General features: G+C 35.7%; 1 protein-coding gene across 1 annotated transcript in view; it reads left to right on the top strand.

The window, feature by feature from the left end:
• Window positions 1-18121, top strand: part of LOC150095783 (mediator of RNA polymerase II transcription subunit 13-like) — a 237279-nt gene that overhangs the window by 125981 nt on the left and 93177 nt on the right. Inside the window, exons 9-10 of the mRNA XM_090409956.1 lie at window positions 1677-1951; window positions 10065-10299. Of these exons, the coding sequence (XP_090266082.1) occupies window positions 1677-1951; window positions 10065-10299 (510 nt within the window). The remainder of the gene's footprint in view (window positions 1-1676; window positions 1952-10064; window positions 10300-18121) is intronic.

The following is an 18121-nucleotide window of genomic DNA, read 5'->3' as shown; positions in this document are numbered from 1 at the left end:
ATCCTGCTGCCATACATACGGCCTACCATTGGCTACCCTTGTTATCCAGGGCTTGACTACAGTTAGCAACTCCACGAACAAAGCCCGAATTCCAATGCCAGGGTTCTTCAACACCTGTTCCTGCAGATTTGCGAGGAATTCTGCTGTACGAACGCAATCAGATCGTCTGCTAGGGATCTTTCTTCTTGCTACATCCTCGTAGTCACCATTGCAAGTCTCTAGTTCATGCCTGATTGTTTTTACTGTATTCAGGGAGCATTGGGCAGCAGTCGTAATATCCTTATTTTGATGGCGGGCACGAATCATCATGATACAAGTTATTCTCTTCCATGATTCAGGTGGGTTCCAGCTATCCATCCTTTCTGACATCTTGTATATGAATGAAGAAGGGTCCAAACTTTTAAATGAAGAGAAGTGTGTGTTAATACATGTAACTTACGGAAAAATATAATTAATTATAAATATGTCAAATTTATCCCCAACACCCTGTATAGCGTAGTGAAATTTTTATTAACAAAGTGTGTGTGTGAGAGAGAGAGAGAAATTGTATATTAAAAAAATTTGTGACCCTTCTACTTAGTCACACTCTAATTCATAACCTTCAAATATTGGATCTTCTTCCATTAAATACAAGATATCTGCTGAAGCAAAAGTTAACATATTTTGGTTAGAGAGTCAAAACATATGTTCCTCATCAATCTTTAAGTTTTCTAAGGGAAACAGCAGCAACAAATTTCATTGCATGCACTTACTCAAGAAATTAATAAATACCTCTATCTTCAATATATGCTTTACTTTAAGCATATTCAGTTTCTATTTAAAACAAGTACCAAAAAACATTAATAGTTTACTTCATAAAATTCAGCTATCCTGCACTGAAACAGAATATAACTATTTTGGAACATTCTTGCATTTTTAATGGCAACTGTTAATTCCCCAAACAGAAAATAGCTTTCCGTCTAATCTTCACTCAAAAAACCAAAAATTACACAGCAGTGAAGATACATTAACTTCTCAATAGGAACTTTAATAAGAAATCCATAAAAAAACAAAGGGAATCATTTACCACACTCCCTAATCTTCTGTACGTATATTCTTTCTCTCATGTCCATCAGCTCTTTGTTTCATATCACAGCATGGTATACACTATATTTTCTCTTATTTGTGATTGCAGGAATGACATCACAGCAGCCAGGTATCACGGATCGAAAAGTTTTTCTAGTAGTGGGCTAGATGTGTTTGTTGACAGTGTCGCGAAGTTTCGTTTCCACTTGATTATTTCATGCAGTACAGTACCATACTACTGTTATTTATATTTTTTTAGATTGTTTAAAAAATATGAACAGTGCTGTTCAAAACTGAGCTATGCAATGTATTACTATAGATAGATATTTATAATGGGAAATAAATAGGTAGATTATGATGAGATTAAAAATGTGTTTTTGATATTTAATTTTAACATTTTGACATTCAGCTCTATGACCAATGCAGAAGATTAGCAGAAATAATACTGGTAACATACACATTGGGCCAAATTAACTTGCAGTTTTATATCTATGATTCACCTATAGCATGTAGCCAAGTCCAGTTTATTATTTCTAGTTTCAATCCACAACTTGAATTGTTGAATATCATAAATAAATGTCAAATATCTCTCTTCTTACTTCATTTTCTAGATGATGTCGCCATATCAGGCTTCTGTTTTGTTAGCACCATCTATTTTGGAAGGAAAAACTTTGCCTGAGGATTGTTCAAATGCAGAATTTACACCATCTGGAGGGCACACTGAAGAATCCCAAGGTTTAGATCTTTCCCATTCAGTTAATTCACAGGAATATTCTTTGAATCTCAAAAGGCCATCACTACCATCACACTCTCATGAAGATTTAAATGATGAGTTAGTTATGACTGGTTTTCTCTATGACTATGGATCTTTCAGCGGACCGATATGGTAGGTATTACAATATATCTATATTTGTAATTTTTTATTAAACATTTAATTTAAAAGTTCGATTTCCTAATCAGGATTTATTGTGTTATACATTCACTTTCTAGTGCATGATGAGCAAGTAGAATTTAATTTTAAATGTTTGCATTAAAGCATGATTGGTAATGACTGCTTAAAGTAAACAGGTTTTTAATCTTCTTTAGTTAAGTACATTTCTCTGACATACTTGACAAAAGATCATTTTCCTAATCCTCATTATTATTATTATTGCATGATGCTTCTACATATTCCCAGGACTCATTGCAGTCATCTCATTCTACAATCCACAATATGTGCTGCATAATGTTTTCTTTTCTTTTTTTTTTTTTTTAAGCTGTTTCTTTTGATCCTTGTTATTTGGTTTAATCGGTCATACCACTATTTGAAAATTGCTGAATGAAAACATGAATTCATGGAACACTTTCTGTTTACTCAAGTGCTCATTTCTGCATATACTCATGTATTCCTGTACACTGTTCACCTGCTTCTAAGGTCAGTTATCGAATTAGTTGAAAAATAACCTAAACAGAGAGAGAGTTCTTCTGCAAAACTGGTGTTATGTTTCTCTCATTCTACATTTATATTTTCTGGTTTTGTTTTTATTACTTTCTCCTGCAGTCTAAAATTAATTTGAGGATTTTTTTTTTTTTTTAATATTTTTAATGTAAAATTGACTGAAGAAAATATTTTATACTGATGATTAATGTACTTAATGTTAGTCCCATGTATAACATGCTATTCATCTTGGGAAGAGGCCATCATCAAGGCCAAACCAAAGTACTATGAATAAGCAGAAGATAAAGAAAAATAAGAATCTTGTTAATATTAAAGTTGAAAACTGACACAGGAAGTTAATAATGTTCAGATTCTCATTCATTGAAACAATTTTTTTGAAGAATAAATTATTTTTGTTGAAAAAAAAGAATATATATATATATATATATATATATATAGAAATCTCAGAACAGGGATGCCTATCAGTACTCAAAGTAGAAAGAGCCATCAAAAACCTGAAATGTGGAAAAGCAGTGGATGATATTCGACCAGAAATGCTCAAGTATGAAGGTATAAAAGTTTACCAGTCACTGCATTGCATAATTCAGAGGGGCCGGTTAAGAGAGTTGAATTCAGGGTGATTGGAGTAGAGGTCTCATAGTGCCCATCTATAAAAAGGAAAATGAAACTGAATGTGACAATTACAGAAGTCCCTACTTGAGTGTTCCTGGTAAGATCTATACAAGTATACTTGAGAAATGGTTAAGAAAAATTGTGGAAGGAAGCTTGGTGAAGAAGCTGATCCTCAGATTGTCAGGATCAGATTTTCATTTAAGATAAATTGTTGAGAAATCTTGGGAATATAACAAGAATTTGTACTTAAGTTTTGTAGATTTGGGAAAGGCATATGAAAAGGTGCCAAGAGAAAGCCTGTTCAAAATGGGACATTACACCCTCTGTCCAAAAAGAAACCGAACTTTTGATAGAAAATAAAACACAGGCCAAGTATAATTATTCAAATCATTTATTTCAATAAATATACTCTCCCTCAGCTTCGATACAGCGTTTGGCACAGTCAATTAATTTGCTAAATGAGTATTTTATATTGGTTTTTGGGATACTGTTGAGGGTCATGGTTACTGCCGCTTGAACTTTTTCAGTGGTGTCGTATCTCTTTCCTTTCATTGGCAAATGAAGTCGGAAGAGGAAGAGAAAGAAGTCACAGGGTGCTAAAATCAGGTAAATATGACGAGTGATCCAACACACAAACTTGGTTTTTGCTCAAAAACTGTCTCACAATTTTCGAATGATGAGATGGTGCATTATCGTGCAAAAGGGGCCTACTGCCTGCATCACGATGTTCATGCTGTACGTGACGAATTCTCGCTATCAATCGCTTCAAAACTTTGAGATAAAACTCACCATTCACCGTTTGACTGGGTGGGATGAATTCTTTGTGGATAATGCCCTTGGAATCATAGAAACAACTCAGCATTATCTTTACTTTTGACTTCTCCAAGCGACTTTTTTTCAGATGACCCTCTTCTGGTGGTCTCCACTCATCACTCTGATGGGCTCATACTCAAAACACGAGTCACCAGTAACAATCGTTTCAAGGAAGCTCGATTCCTTGCGAGCAATTTTAATGAGGTCCTTGCAGTGTTCAATTCGATACATTTTTTGGTCATAAGTCAACTTGTGAGAAATAAATCGTGAATTCAATTTATGAAGGCCCAAACTCTCAGTCAAAATGTTGTGCACAGTTGATTTTGGAATCCCCAGTTCATCTTCAATCAATCTCACGAATGATTTCAGGTTTTCTTTGATGAAATCATGCACTTTTTGGATGTTAACTTTGCTCGGTCCAGTTTTTGGACGGCTCGGATTTTCGTCTACCTCGAGCTTCTCACGACCCCTTTGAAATCATTTAAACCACTTGTAAACTTCTTTAGTACTGGATAAGCATTCATCACTGTATGCTTTTTGAAGCATTTGATGCGTTTCGGTAAAACTTTTACCAAGTTTAACACAAAAGTCAATCTCAGCTCTTTGTTTGAAACTCATTTTCCGACCGTTTGTCAAAACACACTGTCACTCTTGGCACTATAACTCGGCTTCTAATGAAACAAAAGTCATAAACAGTTAACACAACACTAATGAAGGTTGCCGCTTTCAACAACAAAAAGATATGGAGCCGCTAGTTTCTTCTATTTTCGAAAAGTTCGGTTTCTTTTTGGATAGAGGGTGTATATCAAACAATACATAGTCTGTATTTCAGTTGTAAGTCAGCAGTTACAATATAAAAGGTACAGGAAAATAGATGATTTGATGTTGTTAAATGAAGTGTGAGACAAGATTACACATTATGTCCACTGCTATTCATCATCTGTATGGATTATATTAAATCTTATCATAATTGGAGGTATTAATCTCAGAACCTCCCCTTCTTTATTTTGCTTCTTGCTCCTTCCCCCAATGCTATTAGAGTATTCAAGGGCTAGGGATGAATCTTTCCTATTTTGCTATCATTTCATCTTATGCTGCCACCGAAGGAGCAAGCTAGCCCCAATAGGTGCCAGTCCCGAGTATGGATAAATGGCAAGGATTGACATCAGGAAGGGCATCTGGTCATAAAACTTCACTGCCAGCTCTAGCTATGATCAAATGAGTCGAAAAGAAAGTGATACAGGAGATATCGTTACCCCTTAGGTGACTCACAGCTGCAAGATGTGGACAAGGGCTGCCGCATCAAGGACGGATGCAGTTAAAGAAGTGAGCCCTGCGAGTGGGAACATTAAATGTTGGAAGCATGACTGGAAGGGGATGAGAGGTGGCAGACATGATGAGGAAGAGGAAGTGGGACATTTTATGTGTATGCAGGAGACATAGTGGAAGGGGGAAAAGGTGAAGGAACTGGGAGATTGGAATTAATTGTTCTACTCTGGAGCGAATAAAGAAGAAGAAATGGTGTCAGAATTGTGGTGTATGATTTAATGAAGGGCAAAGTATTGGAAGTTGTTAGGAGGAACAACAGAATCATTCAAATGAAACTGGTGGAGAAGAGTAAGTGGTTGTTTTATGTATATATGCCCCACAAGTTGGCTGTACAGCAGAGGAGAAAGATGAGTTTGGAACATGCTAGATGCAGAAATGAGTGAACTGGAAGAAAACAAGATAGCGATTGTTGGAGGAGACTTGAACGAACGCATAGGAAGACAGAATAGGGACTTTGAAAGCATTCATGGCAGCCATAGAGTGGGAATGATGAACCAGGAAGGAGAGAGGATTGTTGACTTCGCAGCAGCGTTTGAGCTGGAAATTGTGAACTTGTTTTTCTGCAAGAGGGAAGAACATTTGATAACATTTAGAAGTGGTAACAGCAGTTCACAGATTGACTACATTTTAACTAGAAGAAAACATCTTAAAGAAGTAACAAATTGTAAAGTAATCCCAACAGATCAAGTGGTGCAGCAACATCGGCTGCTGTGTGCGAACGTTAAAATAAGTTCGAAGATAAGAACCTTTTGGAAAACAAGGGATGAGGACAATTAAGTGGTTTAGCTTAAAAGAAGAGAGTGTGAGGAACTATTTAAGGGAGAGGGTGTTAGAGAGGACTTCCGATGGACTAGAAAGTGTTCAAGATTGGTGGAGATATAATTCAAAAGCAATTCTGAGCTATGCAGTCGAGGTGCTTAGTGAAACATCTGGAAAGATTAGAGAGCAGAAAGGGGATGGGTGGTGGTATAATAATGTACAAGAAGCAGTGATGGCTAAGAAGAAGACAAAGCAGAATTGGGATGAGTCAAGATTGGAAGAGGACAGACAGAAAAAGCGAAAAGCCAATAGAGTTGTTGTGCAGGCAAAGACCATGGCATATCAAGCTCTTTATGATCAATTAGAAACAAAGAAAGGACAGAAAAAATTTATCGATTGGCAAAATGTAGAAATAACTCATCAAAGAACATCTTACATGTGAAGCAGATCAAAGACTCTGGAGGAAGAGTATTAAGGAGGGATGTGGATATAAGAAAGAGATGGAGAATATACTTTGAAGGGCTTTTGAATGAGGAAAATGCGAGGACTCACAGAGCAACCTTATAAGGGGATGTTGCAGAACATCAGTACAGTGGAAGTGTGTGGGGGGGGAATTTCGTTTGTCTGTAACAGGTTCATGGCTAATCCATATAGGAGGGGGTAGACCTGTGAACCCGAGCTATGAAGGCTTACATTGAGTTGGTGCAGTCCCTTGTGGGCTATATCACTCAGGCCAGGTTTTTCCCCCATTCTTCTAGTCCCAATTTTTCAGTCTACTTGTTTCTTTCATCCGAAAATTTCTACCAGTTCTCTTTCTGATTTATGCCAGAATTGGGCCCTGACATGATCCCAGTGGAGGCCTGCTGTGGGACCTGTTCACAAAAGTTTGACAACAGGAAAATATACCTGAGAAGTGGAGGGAAAGTACTCTTGTCCCATCTACAAGGGTAAAGGGGATGCACAAAACTGTAAGAATTACAGAGGAATAAAGTTTGATGTCAGATCTGGAGATTGCAAAGGAGCAATTTTGCTTCATGCCTGGTCGATCGATGATAGATGCTATCTTTGGGTTACAGCAGATGACGGAAAAGTTTCAAGAGAAACAGCAGGAGAGGCAAGAAGTCTGGAGGTGTCTGAAGGAGAAGAAGGTACTGTAGAAATATGTCAGGTTGATGCAGGAGATGTACAGAAATGTGAAGACAAGAGTTCGGACTTACCTGGGAGAGACAGAAAGTTTTCAAGTGACAGTTGGCTTGCATCGAGGGTCATTAAGTCCTTTCCTGTTTAATATTGTGATGGAGGAGGTGAGAGAAGATGCACCTTGGACAGTGTTGTATGCAGATGACATTGTACTGTGTGCAGAATCAAGAGAAGTGAGCTAAACTGGAAAGTACTGGAAGAGAGGGTATAAGACTGAGCAGAAGTAAGACAGAGTATATGTGTTGCAAAGTGGATGGCAACCAGGAGACAGATCTGTAGCTGGAAGGAAATGTCATCAGGAAGGTCAGTGACTTTAGATACATAGGTTCAACAATGAAAGAGGATGGTGAGGCTGAGAAGGAAGTGGGATGCAGGAACTGGAGAGAGAGATGGTTGGAGTGCTATGCAATAAGAAGGTGCCGATCAATCTAAAAGGCAAAATCTACAGGACAGTAGTGAGACCAGCTATGATGTATGCTATGCAAACTGTAGCCCTGAGGAAAAATAACATCAGCAGGAGATGAGAATGCTTAGGTGGATGTGCGGTGTGACCAGAAAGAATCATCTGAGAAATGACTATGTAAGGGGAATAGTCAAAGTTAAGAACTTAGGAATGAAGATACAGGAGACAAGGTTGAGATGGTTTGTTCATGTGGTGAGAATGGAGGATGAATATGTGGGAAGAAAGGTCATGTAAGGGGAGGAGGAAGCTTGGACCGCTAAAGAAAAGATGGAGAGAGCTGGTGGAGGAGGACTTGCTGATGAAGAACTTGGATGTAGTTACAGCCCAAGACAGGAGGATGTGGAGCAGACTCACTGAGAACAGCAATCCTACTTAAGTGGGACAAGCTGCAGAAGAAGAAGAAATCTCCACTTTACCTTATGCTATTGATGTTGTGCTTCAAAATAAATCCAGTATAACTGCAAAAACAGCAAGGATACATAAATGTGTAAGACAAGGGTGTTCTCTTTCTCCAAACTGTTTAATCTCTACATTGAAGAAGCAATAAACAAATTAACAGAACTAATAGAAACAGGAATTAAGATAATTGGAATTAACTGGCTATCATTTGCTGATGATATAGCAGTTATCGCTGACAATGAAGACAAACTGAAATCCACCCTGACAAAGATGGAAGAAATTTTCACTTAGTACAACCTAAAAATTAAAAGAAAATAAACTTGGAAATAAATAACCCAATACAACAGGTAACTGCCTTAAATACCTTGGGAGTCTCATTACTTAAGATGGAAGAAGCCAATCAGATATAAAACCAAAAATAAGCTTGGCCAAAATGGCATCATACAATAAAATAAACATTTTTACTAATATAAAAACTCGGCATTCAACTAAAAAAGAAACTGGTGAAAACACATATGGAGCACAGCATTACATTGTTCGAGGCTTGTACGTTAACAAAACAAGACACCAAAAAGTTCGAGGCATTTGAACTTTCCTGGAGAAGGATGACAAGAATTACCTATATAGAAAGAATGACTAATGAAAAAGTCCTAAACATAGTTCAAGAAGATCGGTTACTAGTGAATCACGTCAATAATAAAAAAGCCTAATTGGACACCACCTTAGGCATGGAAGACTGGTTACAGAAATAATGGAGGGGTTGGTAGAAGGAAAGAAACCAAGAGAAAGACCAAGAATCTCCTTTATAAACAACTTAGTGATAATATCTGAAGCTAAAAGCTCTGAAGAAATAAAAAGAAGAGCAGACAATAGGATGCTATGACTTACTGCTGCAACCCAATAACTGAAGCTAAAAGCTATAAAGAAATAAAAAGGAGAGCACAGGATGTTATGACGCACTGCTGCAACCAACCAATCTTTGGATTGATGCACCCAAGAAGAAGAAGATGATGTCTACAGTATTCCCTGAATTAATTGAATAATTGTTGTAATTTAGTATATGTATAAATTTGGTACAAAAATCATCAATAAAAAGATGATGAAAATAGGTAGAAACATTGAAAACATCAAGTGCATCCTAAAAGGATAACATATAGAACAAGTAAAACATTTCAGGTGTTTAGGCACAATTTTAGAAAAGGTGGCAAATTAAATAAGGAAATAAAAACACTTGATCAAATACTGGAAACTACAGATATGAGAGATCTAATAAAGATTAGGGGAATGAACAAATGGCATCAGTGATAGTAGCGTTAAAAATCACAACATTAGGATAGAACTTGGCATTGTTAGCATTCAGGAAGTGTGTGAGCAGAGCTAATCTCCAGAATAGCAGGAAAAAAAAGACCCAGAAGAAGGCCAAAATCTAGGTGACTGAAGATTGAAATATATGATTTGATAATATTGGAGTCAATCAACACATAACAGATTAATTTGGAGGAAAATTGTTGATACGAAGTTAGTAATGAAATGACATTTCATGTTGTACCATTATAATGATGAGTACTTCTGTATTTTAATGGCACACTTGAAAGACTATTTTATTTATTTTTTGTTTTGATGTTTTTTCACTGTAGTCATACTCACTTTAGAAGTAAGCTGGGATGCACATAAATCTTAAAATCTACATGGGTGTTAAAAGACATACCACATCTTTTAACATCGATATAGAGTCATTTTAGGCCTCAAATAAGTAAGCTGTATCTATTACACCAAACAGTGAATATCGTTCATGATTTTTTTAGTAATAGATTTCTTGTATAAGATCCTAAGCTGTCAGTGAAACTTAAACCAACCATCTCTTAGTAACAAAGTACACACCACTTTCACCTTCTTTGTAGTTTAAATCATCAAATTCATCTGTCATTCTTCTATACTCGTAGTTATTTAATCTAATCATTAAACTTTGAATTATATTAATTTCAGGAATGGCATTCAGTCAAAAAGAAAATGCTTGAGGTTGAACTTACCTGGGAAAAAGGATTGTAATACTGATTTATTTTCACAATACTTACCAAATTCATATAAAGATAGCCTAGGCCAAGTCATGGATGGTGATATTTCTACTAAGCCAAAAGATCCTTATGAATTCAATGATGAATTTGATGAAGAATGCCCATCTGAAGGTAGTTTTCGTACAAGATTGGATATATTTATTAAAGTAAGTTACTTAGAAATTTTGATTCTTGATTTTCATTCATAGTAATGAATTCTTTCAGCTAACATGATGCTTTGGATACATGCATGAATGATTTTAATAATGACACGAGCACTTGTATTTTTATCTGAATATTTCAACTTCAGTGAATTGTAGATATAAGTTATACCAGGAGGGATTAGGAAATTCTACTTACAATCAAAGTGTACTTGTCCAATAGAATTACTAAAAGAAATCAATTACAAAAAATTATCATCATCAAATTCCTGCCATGTACCCTCGAGGGGTGTACAGGATATGATAGTACTACATGAAAAAAATTACATCATTACTAACTTCCTATCTACAATTTTCCTCCAAATCAGTCAGTTACTTGTCAAGACTCCAACATTATCAGATCTTATATTTCTATCGTCTAAGGCACTTTGTACCATATCAATCCACCTATATCTTGGTCTTCCTCTGAGTCGTTTTCCTGCCAACCTGGCAGAGAACACATGTTTTTGCTAATCTTTCATCGCCCATTCTGTTTAAGTGACCATACCACCTGAGATTAGCTCTGCTAACGCATTCCTGGATGCTGACAATGTTCAAGTTCTTTCCTAATATCCTCGTTTTTAATATGATATTGCCATTGATGCCATCTGTTCACGCCTCTAATCTTTCTCAGGACTCTCATATCTGCAGTCTCTAGTCTTTGGTCCAGTGTTTAACTTCTGACCCAGCTCTCAGATCCATAAGTTAAAACTGGTTTGAACACTGTCTTGTATACAGCTAATTTAGTGTTCCGACTAATTTCTCTCTTATTCCATATGAATTTATTCAATTGACTTCCCACCATACCAGCTTTCCTGATTCTGTAGTCTATTTCTATATGTAATTCACCATCTTCAGTAAAAATCGTGCCTTAGTAGCTGAAATGTTTTACTTGTTCCACAGGTTCTCCATTCACAACACCGTTGACATTTTCAATGATTCTGCCTATTTTCATTGTCTTTGTCTTTTTATTGCTGACCTTCATACCATATCTATTACAACAGTTATTCAATTTAGTCAGAGAATCTTGCAGACTTGTAGTGGATTTATTTAGATGTATAACATCATCCACATAAAGTAGAGAGCTGACATTAACATCTCCAATTTTGATATCATGTTTAATACTACTTTCCTTCATTAATGTGATCCATATAGATAATGAATAACAGAGAAGATAATGTACATCCTTGTCTGACACCAGATTTAACATTAAACCATCTTCCTGTACTTCCTTCAATTCTAACTGCTGACTTACAACTCAAATAAAGACTAACTATTGCTTGATATAATGCCCCATCGACACCATATAACTGTAGCATATTGAATAGCTTTTCTCTTGGCACCTTGTCGTATCACTTTTCCAAATCGACTAAGCTTAAATACAGATCTTTGTTATATTCCCATGCTTTCTCAACTATTTGTCGTAAAGTGAAGATCTGATCCTGACAGCCTCTATTTGGCCTGAATCTAGCTTGTTCTTCACCAAGCTTTTCTTCCACAATTCTTCTCAATCATTTCTCAAGTATACTTGCATAGATCTTGTCAGGAACACTCAGTAGGGAAATAACTCTGTAATTCTCACATTCAGTTTTATTTCCCTTTTTATATATGGGTACTATGAGAGCTCTACTAAAATCATCCGGAATTCGTCCCTCTGTCCAGGCTTTCTGAACTATGCAGTGCAGCCACTGTAAGACTTTTATACCACCATACTTCAGCATTTCTGGTCGAATATCATCTACTCATGCTGTCTTTCCACATTTTAAGCCTTTGATGATGGCTTTTTCTACTTCAAGTATGGATATGTATTCCTGATTGCATGCCTGGTCAGTGTTTTTTACCACTGTGCTGTCACTGCTTGTTTCATTTAGCAGTTTTTCAAAGTAATTTCTCCATACTTCAAGGATATCTTTTTCTTCTGTTTTCATGTCACCTTTATCATCTCTAACTCCTTTTACAGCACTCTTTCCTCCATTCCTGAGCTTCTTCAACAACCACCAGAATATTTTAACACCTTCTTGATATCTATTTTCTATATTCTTGCCAAAGTTCTCCCATTACTTTTGTTTAGCTCGTTTTATACAGTGTTTAGCATTCTTGCATTTGTCTCTGTATTCTATAAGAGCACAACCTGACTTATTTGCCAGAAACGTTTGATATGCTTTCTTCTTTTCCTTCACTGCCTTTTAACTTCCTGTGTCCACCATGGAGTTCTAATTTTTCTATCCTTGCAGACAACCTCACCACATGCCTCTCTAGCTGAATCAAGCAGAGCTTTCTTCAAGGTTTGCCACTGAATCTCCAAGGTTTGGTTCCTGTTCTCAAACTCTCATTTTTTCATCAATAATCTTTGTGTATTTTAGTCTACAGTTCACATCTGAGAGCTGCTCAACTTTTATTCACTTTAAAACTTTCTTACATGTTATTCTTTTCAATATGAAATTCAATTTTATCCTACTCAAGACTAAATAGTGATCACTTCCAATTTCAAATCCTCTGTACACTCTGGTGTCCTGCACCAGGGAGAAAACATCACTATCAACAATAGCATAGTCAATAAGACTTTTCTTATTCCTTGTCTCTTCTCTCCATTTGAATTTGTGCACATTTTTATGTTGTAACATGGTGTTAGTAATAACGAGTCCATGTCCTGAGCAGAAATCAAACTGATATTTGCCATTATTATTAGCTTTGCTCTTTTCTCCAAATTTTCCCAAAATATTTTCAATCATTTCCTACTCTGCTATTTAGATCCCCAACAAGGACCAAATTTTCCTTTTCATTGTGTCAGTTGCTTTTTCTGAAGCCTCAAAAAATTCGTCCACTTCTACCTTAGTAGAACCTTCTGTGGGACCATAGGCACAAATAAGTCTCATTGTACAGTTTGCCATTCTCATATTTGCCCACATTACTCTACTTGAGACTGACTGCCATTCAAGAAGATTAGCCTCGTATTTTGTGTTGAATACTATGGCTACTCCTTTTCCTTGATTGTCATTGCCTGAATATAATAATTTGTATTTATTGCTCAGAAAGATCTCACCAGTTTTGTCTTTTTTGTTTCAGTCACCCCTATTATGTCGATCTAGTACTTATCTAATTCCTCAGCTAGCTCCATTTCTTTGCCATTCAGGCTTCTTACGTTGATAGTACCGATCTTTAACTCTGGTGATGTTGAGTTGGGGTTTGTTTTCAGATTTGTTCCAGTAGCTGGCTTTTCGCTGTTCACCCTGGTTCCCTGGCGAAAACAACGGGGGCCTTGTTTACCCGGGCGACGCCCCAGCCGGCATGAAATTTTGTCATGTTGTACCATCATTTTTTATTTTGGTTTAACCAATAAGAATACAATTTGGTCAGCTAAATCCCAAAATTCCAACCCATCCTTGTTCGTTCAGTATCCAGGTAGATACCCAACATGGTACACCACGAGAAGGTGAGGATTGGACATTAGGTCAGAAGCCCTTTTCGGTTCTCCGCATTCCTTTAAAGGCTATGTGGAGGTCTCCTCTCAGTTATACAGCTTTGACCCTTAAGCACCCCTTAAAAAATTATGTGTTTTGTAATTCAACACTGACAGAATGAATATTGTCATTTAATAGATGTAAAACTTACTAAAATTTAATGACCTCTAAAGCAAATGATTCTAATCTAATCTAATTCATTACACGTTTCTGTGAGTTACTTAGGCTCAGCAATAAGTGCAACATTGTTGTTTGCTGAATTCAGTTTTAAGAATTCTAATGTTATAAAGGCGATATAAAAGCTGGAGATAAGACAGTTATCATGTCTGAAGTAATTACTTTGAAAGAAGTAGAAAAAGCCATTATAAACCTGAAATGTTAAAACACATCCATAGTAGATGACCAGAAATTTTGAAACATGGTGGTATACGAGTTCTTCATTTGCTATACTGTACAAGAAGGCTTTGTTAGAAAATCGAATTCTCAGATGATTAAAACAGAACTCTCATTACTTGTCTACTAAAAGGAAAATAAAACTTGACATGAAGTTATAAAGGAATTTCCCTGTTGGGTGTTTTAGGAAAAATTTATGCAAGCATACCTCAGTAAAGACTAAACAGAATTGTAGAATAAGCAGCTAGATTCAGACCAGATTTTTATCTTTGGCAAATTGCAGAATAGAAAAAGAATCTCTATTTAAGTATTTTCAATCTTGAAAAAACATATGAGAAGGGAAGGGGGGATCTTTTCAAAACATCACAAATGCACGTAATATGTTGCAGTATATACTATAGTTGCAATTAGAATTGAAGGATGTAGAAAGATGATTTCAATGTTCTCATCCGTGTGGTGACAGGTTGAGTCCCCTTTGTGCAATCTGTCTCCAAATGGTTTCACTTCCAGTCTTCTCGAACATAGTAATGAAGTTGGGGAATTCACCTCTACCTTTTAAGAATCTGAGCCAACTTTCCCTCAGTCTTCCGTGTGGATGCTATTTTCTTTCCTGTTCTTCCACTTAGCATGATGTTTGGAAGTCTGTGAGGAGGCATTCTCTGGACAGGGACAAACCAACAGAGCTGTTGCTGAAGAATAATGTCTGTGAGGTTATCGTAATAATTGAGATTCTGCTTTACCTGTTCTGTGGTTTTATGTTCATTCCAGTGTGTTTTGTTTATTTTTCTTAGGTATTCCCCTTGAATGCACTTTGACTAGTTCCTTCTTAGTGAGTCACCATGACTCACTTCCATATGTTGCTGTAGAATTGATCGTGGCTTTTGAATGGTTTGATTTTAAGATGTTTCAAGAGTTTATTATTGTTCTATATGTTGTTTAGTTGATTCATGTTTGACCATCCAATACTTTACTGTTTTAGTGCTGTCTAAATTGTGTGTAATGGTGCTTCCTAAGTAGACAAAGGATTTTACTTGTTCTAGGGTTTGTTCTTCAGGGTTATTGAGATGTTTTCTGCTTCTCTTTCTATTTTCATTATTTTGGTCTTACTGCTATTAATCCTCATTCCAAAGTTTTTACATTCTTGATTTAAAAGATGGATTGATTTTTCTCATTGTAGCTTGGATACTGCCAGATTACTATATTATCTGCGAATTTGATGTGGTTGATGTTTCTTCCATTTATATTTATCCCTGGTTCATTGGAAATATGCAATGTTAAATACAATATAAGTAAGGTAATATGCTCCCTCACTCTCTACTGTTGTTTATAAAGTGTAGAAACCGTGATGTTAAGGAAAGTGGTATTAAACTTGATATTCAAGTAAGAGATATCAGTTTTTAACTCACTCTCACTATAGCATGTAATCATAATTTAAAAAAAAAAAAAAAAAGCTCTAACAAATGCTTCCTAGGAACAGTATTATTCTAAAGAAAATTCATTGTTCTTTAACAAGCTCTTCCTATGTGTCCTAAGATTTTTCTGTAGTGAGAATTGACTCCACATGTATTACTATGTGGAGTCAATTATTACTATGAAAAACTCAGTAATAAAAGAAAAAAAAAAAAAAACATCAGTTGTATTCTCATTAGTGCTATAAAACAAATTGGACATTTTTGGCTAGTATTAGGCACAGTTTTAGTGAAGATGACAAATTAAATATGGAAATAGATAATAGTGGTGAAAGTTGTGAAAAATAAAACAGCCAAAACACTAAGCCATTTTCAAATTATTTTTAATACATGAATCTGAGAGTGGCAAATAGATGTGCCTGTTCTGAGAAAAATTAGCAGAGGGCACATCATTAACAGAGCTAGATTAAAAATGAAAATATCAGAAAAGAACTAGACTTTAATATTACTGAAGAATATGTAAGCAACTAGATGAATAAATTTTTATGGAATAGAGAGAAATGTACCAAAACACTAAACTAGAAGTATATACAGGAAAGTGTTCAAACCAATTTTGAGAATTCACAGAAATATTAGGGGAGTGAACTGATGTCGTCAATTGCAAAATCATATTAAAAATGAAGATATTAGAAAGGAACTTGACATTTAGCATTTATGAATGTGCAAGAATGTAATCTAAGGCAATATGGTCACTGAAATGGAATGGAAGAGGAAAGGTTAGCAAAACAGGTGTTTCATGTCAGGGTGGCAGGGAGATAAAAACCCTGGAAAATATTAAGATCTAGATGGATTGATGGATTTAATACTGCTACTTTAGAAGAGCAGATGTAAGACATGACAGTATAATAGATTAATTTGGAAGAAAATTGATGAAAAGAAGCTATTAAACTTAATTACAGTTGACTATAGCAAACTTTTAGGGATCACAGAAATAATCTGTTATAGTGACAGTTTGCTGCTACTACTACTATAGTGAATTTTTCTTAACTTGCATTGTTGGCTTTGACTGGGACTTTTGGTGAATGGTGTAAAGCTAAAACACAGTGTAGAGCTAAACAGAATTGGAAGTGAATGATTTGCAAAATATTGAAGCAAAAAAGGATAGGAACTGACCCAATGGATACCTGAGATTGGGGGGGGGGGGGGGGGAGGTCTGATCATTTCAGAGAGAGAGACCTGAAAAATGAGACTGACAAAAGTTCCTTGTTATAACCATTACTCACCATATCAGTGATGAGTTAAATCTCCCTCCTATTTTTTTTTTTTTTTTAATTCTCAATAAAAAATAGATTCTAGAAAACAAAAGTATTGGATAGAGAAAAAATATAATTACATACCTAGATATTATTTGTATGAAGATGCTTGTATAAACTACAATACAATTTATTTTTCTTCATAATTAAAAACAATATGAACATGGTTTCAGTGATCCAACCATTGTTACATACAAAATATTTGGTCCAAATTGTTTAGCAAATTTTGCTTCTTGAGCCTTCAAGATCAGGCTGTCTGTTGAGAATCCAACACTTTGTGTAGTGAGCCATTAAAGCAATGCTTCATTGACATTTGTAATCTCGCACCTTGTAAAGGTTTATTTTTGTTTGTTTGTTTAGGGTCTGTTGTTTTCCGGTGCTAATGTGTAAACATCTTTATTCTTCCACAATGACAATACTGATGAGGAGAACAGAAAAATTTAACACACTTCTACATTTTTCACACCATGTTCTGACTTGCTAATAATTTTGGTTTTTTTCCCCAACTGAGTGACATTTTGTTTTATTAGACATGTTTCCAACAGAAGAGTTTGTTTTTAACTGATTTTACAGTTGTAGCAGTGTTTTGGTGAAGGAGGAGTGCTGGAGGGTTGGCAGAGTAGGAGTTGATTCTCAAGAGCAAGATTAGGTTATAAACCAGCCTATAATCTGATGCAGGTGGTCGTAAAGCTAATTTCTCCTTTCATTTTTGTCAAGGTATATCTCAGAATTGGGTATTCTAGGATCTACTTGAGCAATTAATAATGTTTGCATATTTAACAAAATTTTATGGTATATCCATCTAGTACGCTCATTATAAAAGTGAGCAGTTGTGTGGGAATATGTATAAATTAAAATCATTATGGCCATTTGCTCATTGCAACAAAGTTAAACTGCATCTGGTACACTCCTGATGGTCTGCACTAAAAGTGTTAGATGAAATGGAAAATATACACTAGAAAAGGATAGATAGGATCCATCTCTGAGCACTGTAGTATAATGGCAAGACCAGTTGTTGGGATCTGGTTCTGCTACAGATGAATGTAAGTGATGATAAGGTAGTCATAAAGATTAAATCTAACTTTAATATTGTTAGAAACTATATTATTCCAAATATTTTATAGTTGGAGAAAATAAAGAGCATCCCTAGTTTGTGACTGCAAGCTATAAAGGTGGTGTATTACTGTGCTCTGTATGATTCTTTATCAAGACA

The sequence above is a fragment of the Typopeltis vanoorti genome, chromosome 20 (assembly GCF_054136105.1).
Source record: "Typopeltis vanoorti isolate ZY-2024b chromosome 20, IOZ_Tvanoo_1.0, whole genome shotgun sequence".
NCBI classification, from domain to species: domain Eukaryota; kingdom Metazoa; phylum Arthropoda; class Arachnida; order Uropygi; family Thelyphonidae; genus Typopeltis; species Typopeltis vanoorti.
The sequence above is the reverse complement of the archived record's forward strand: the minus strand, read 5'-3'. Positions and strand labels throughout refer to the sequence as shown.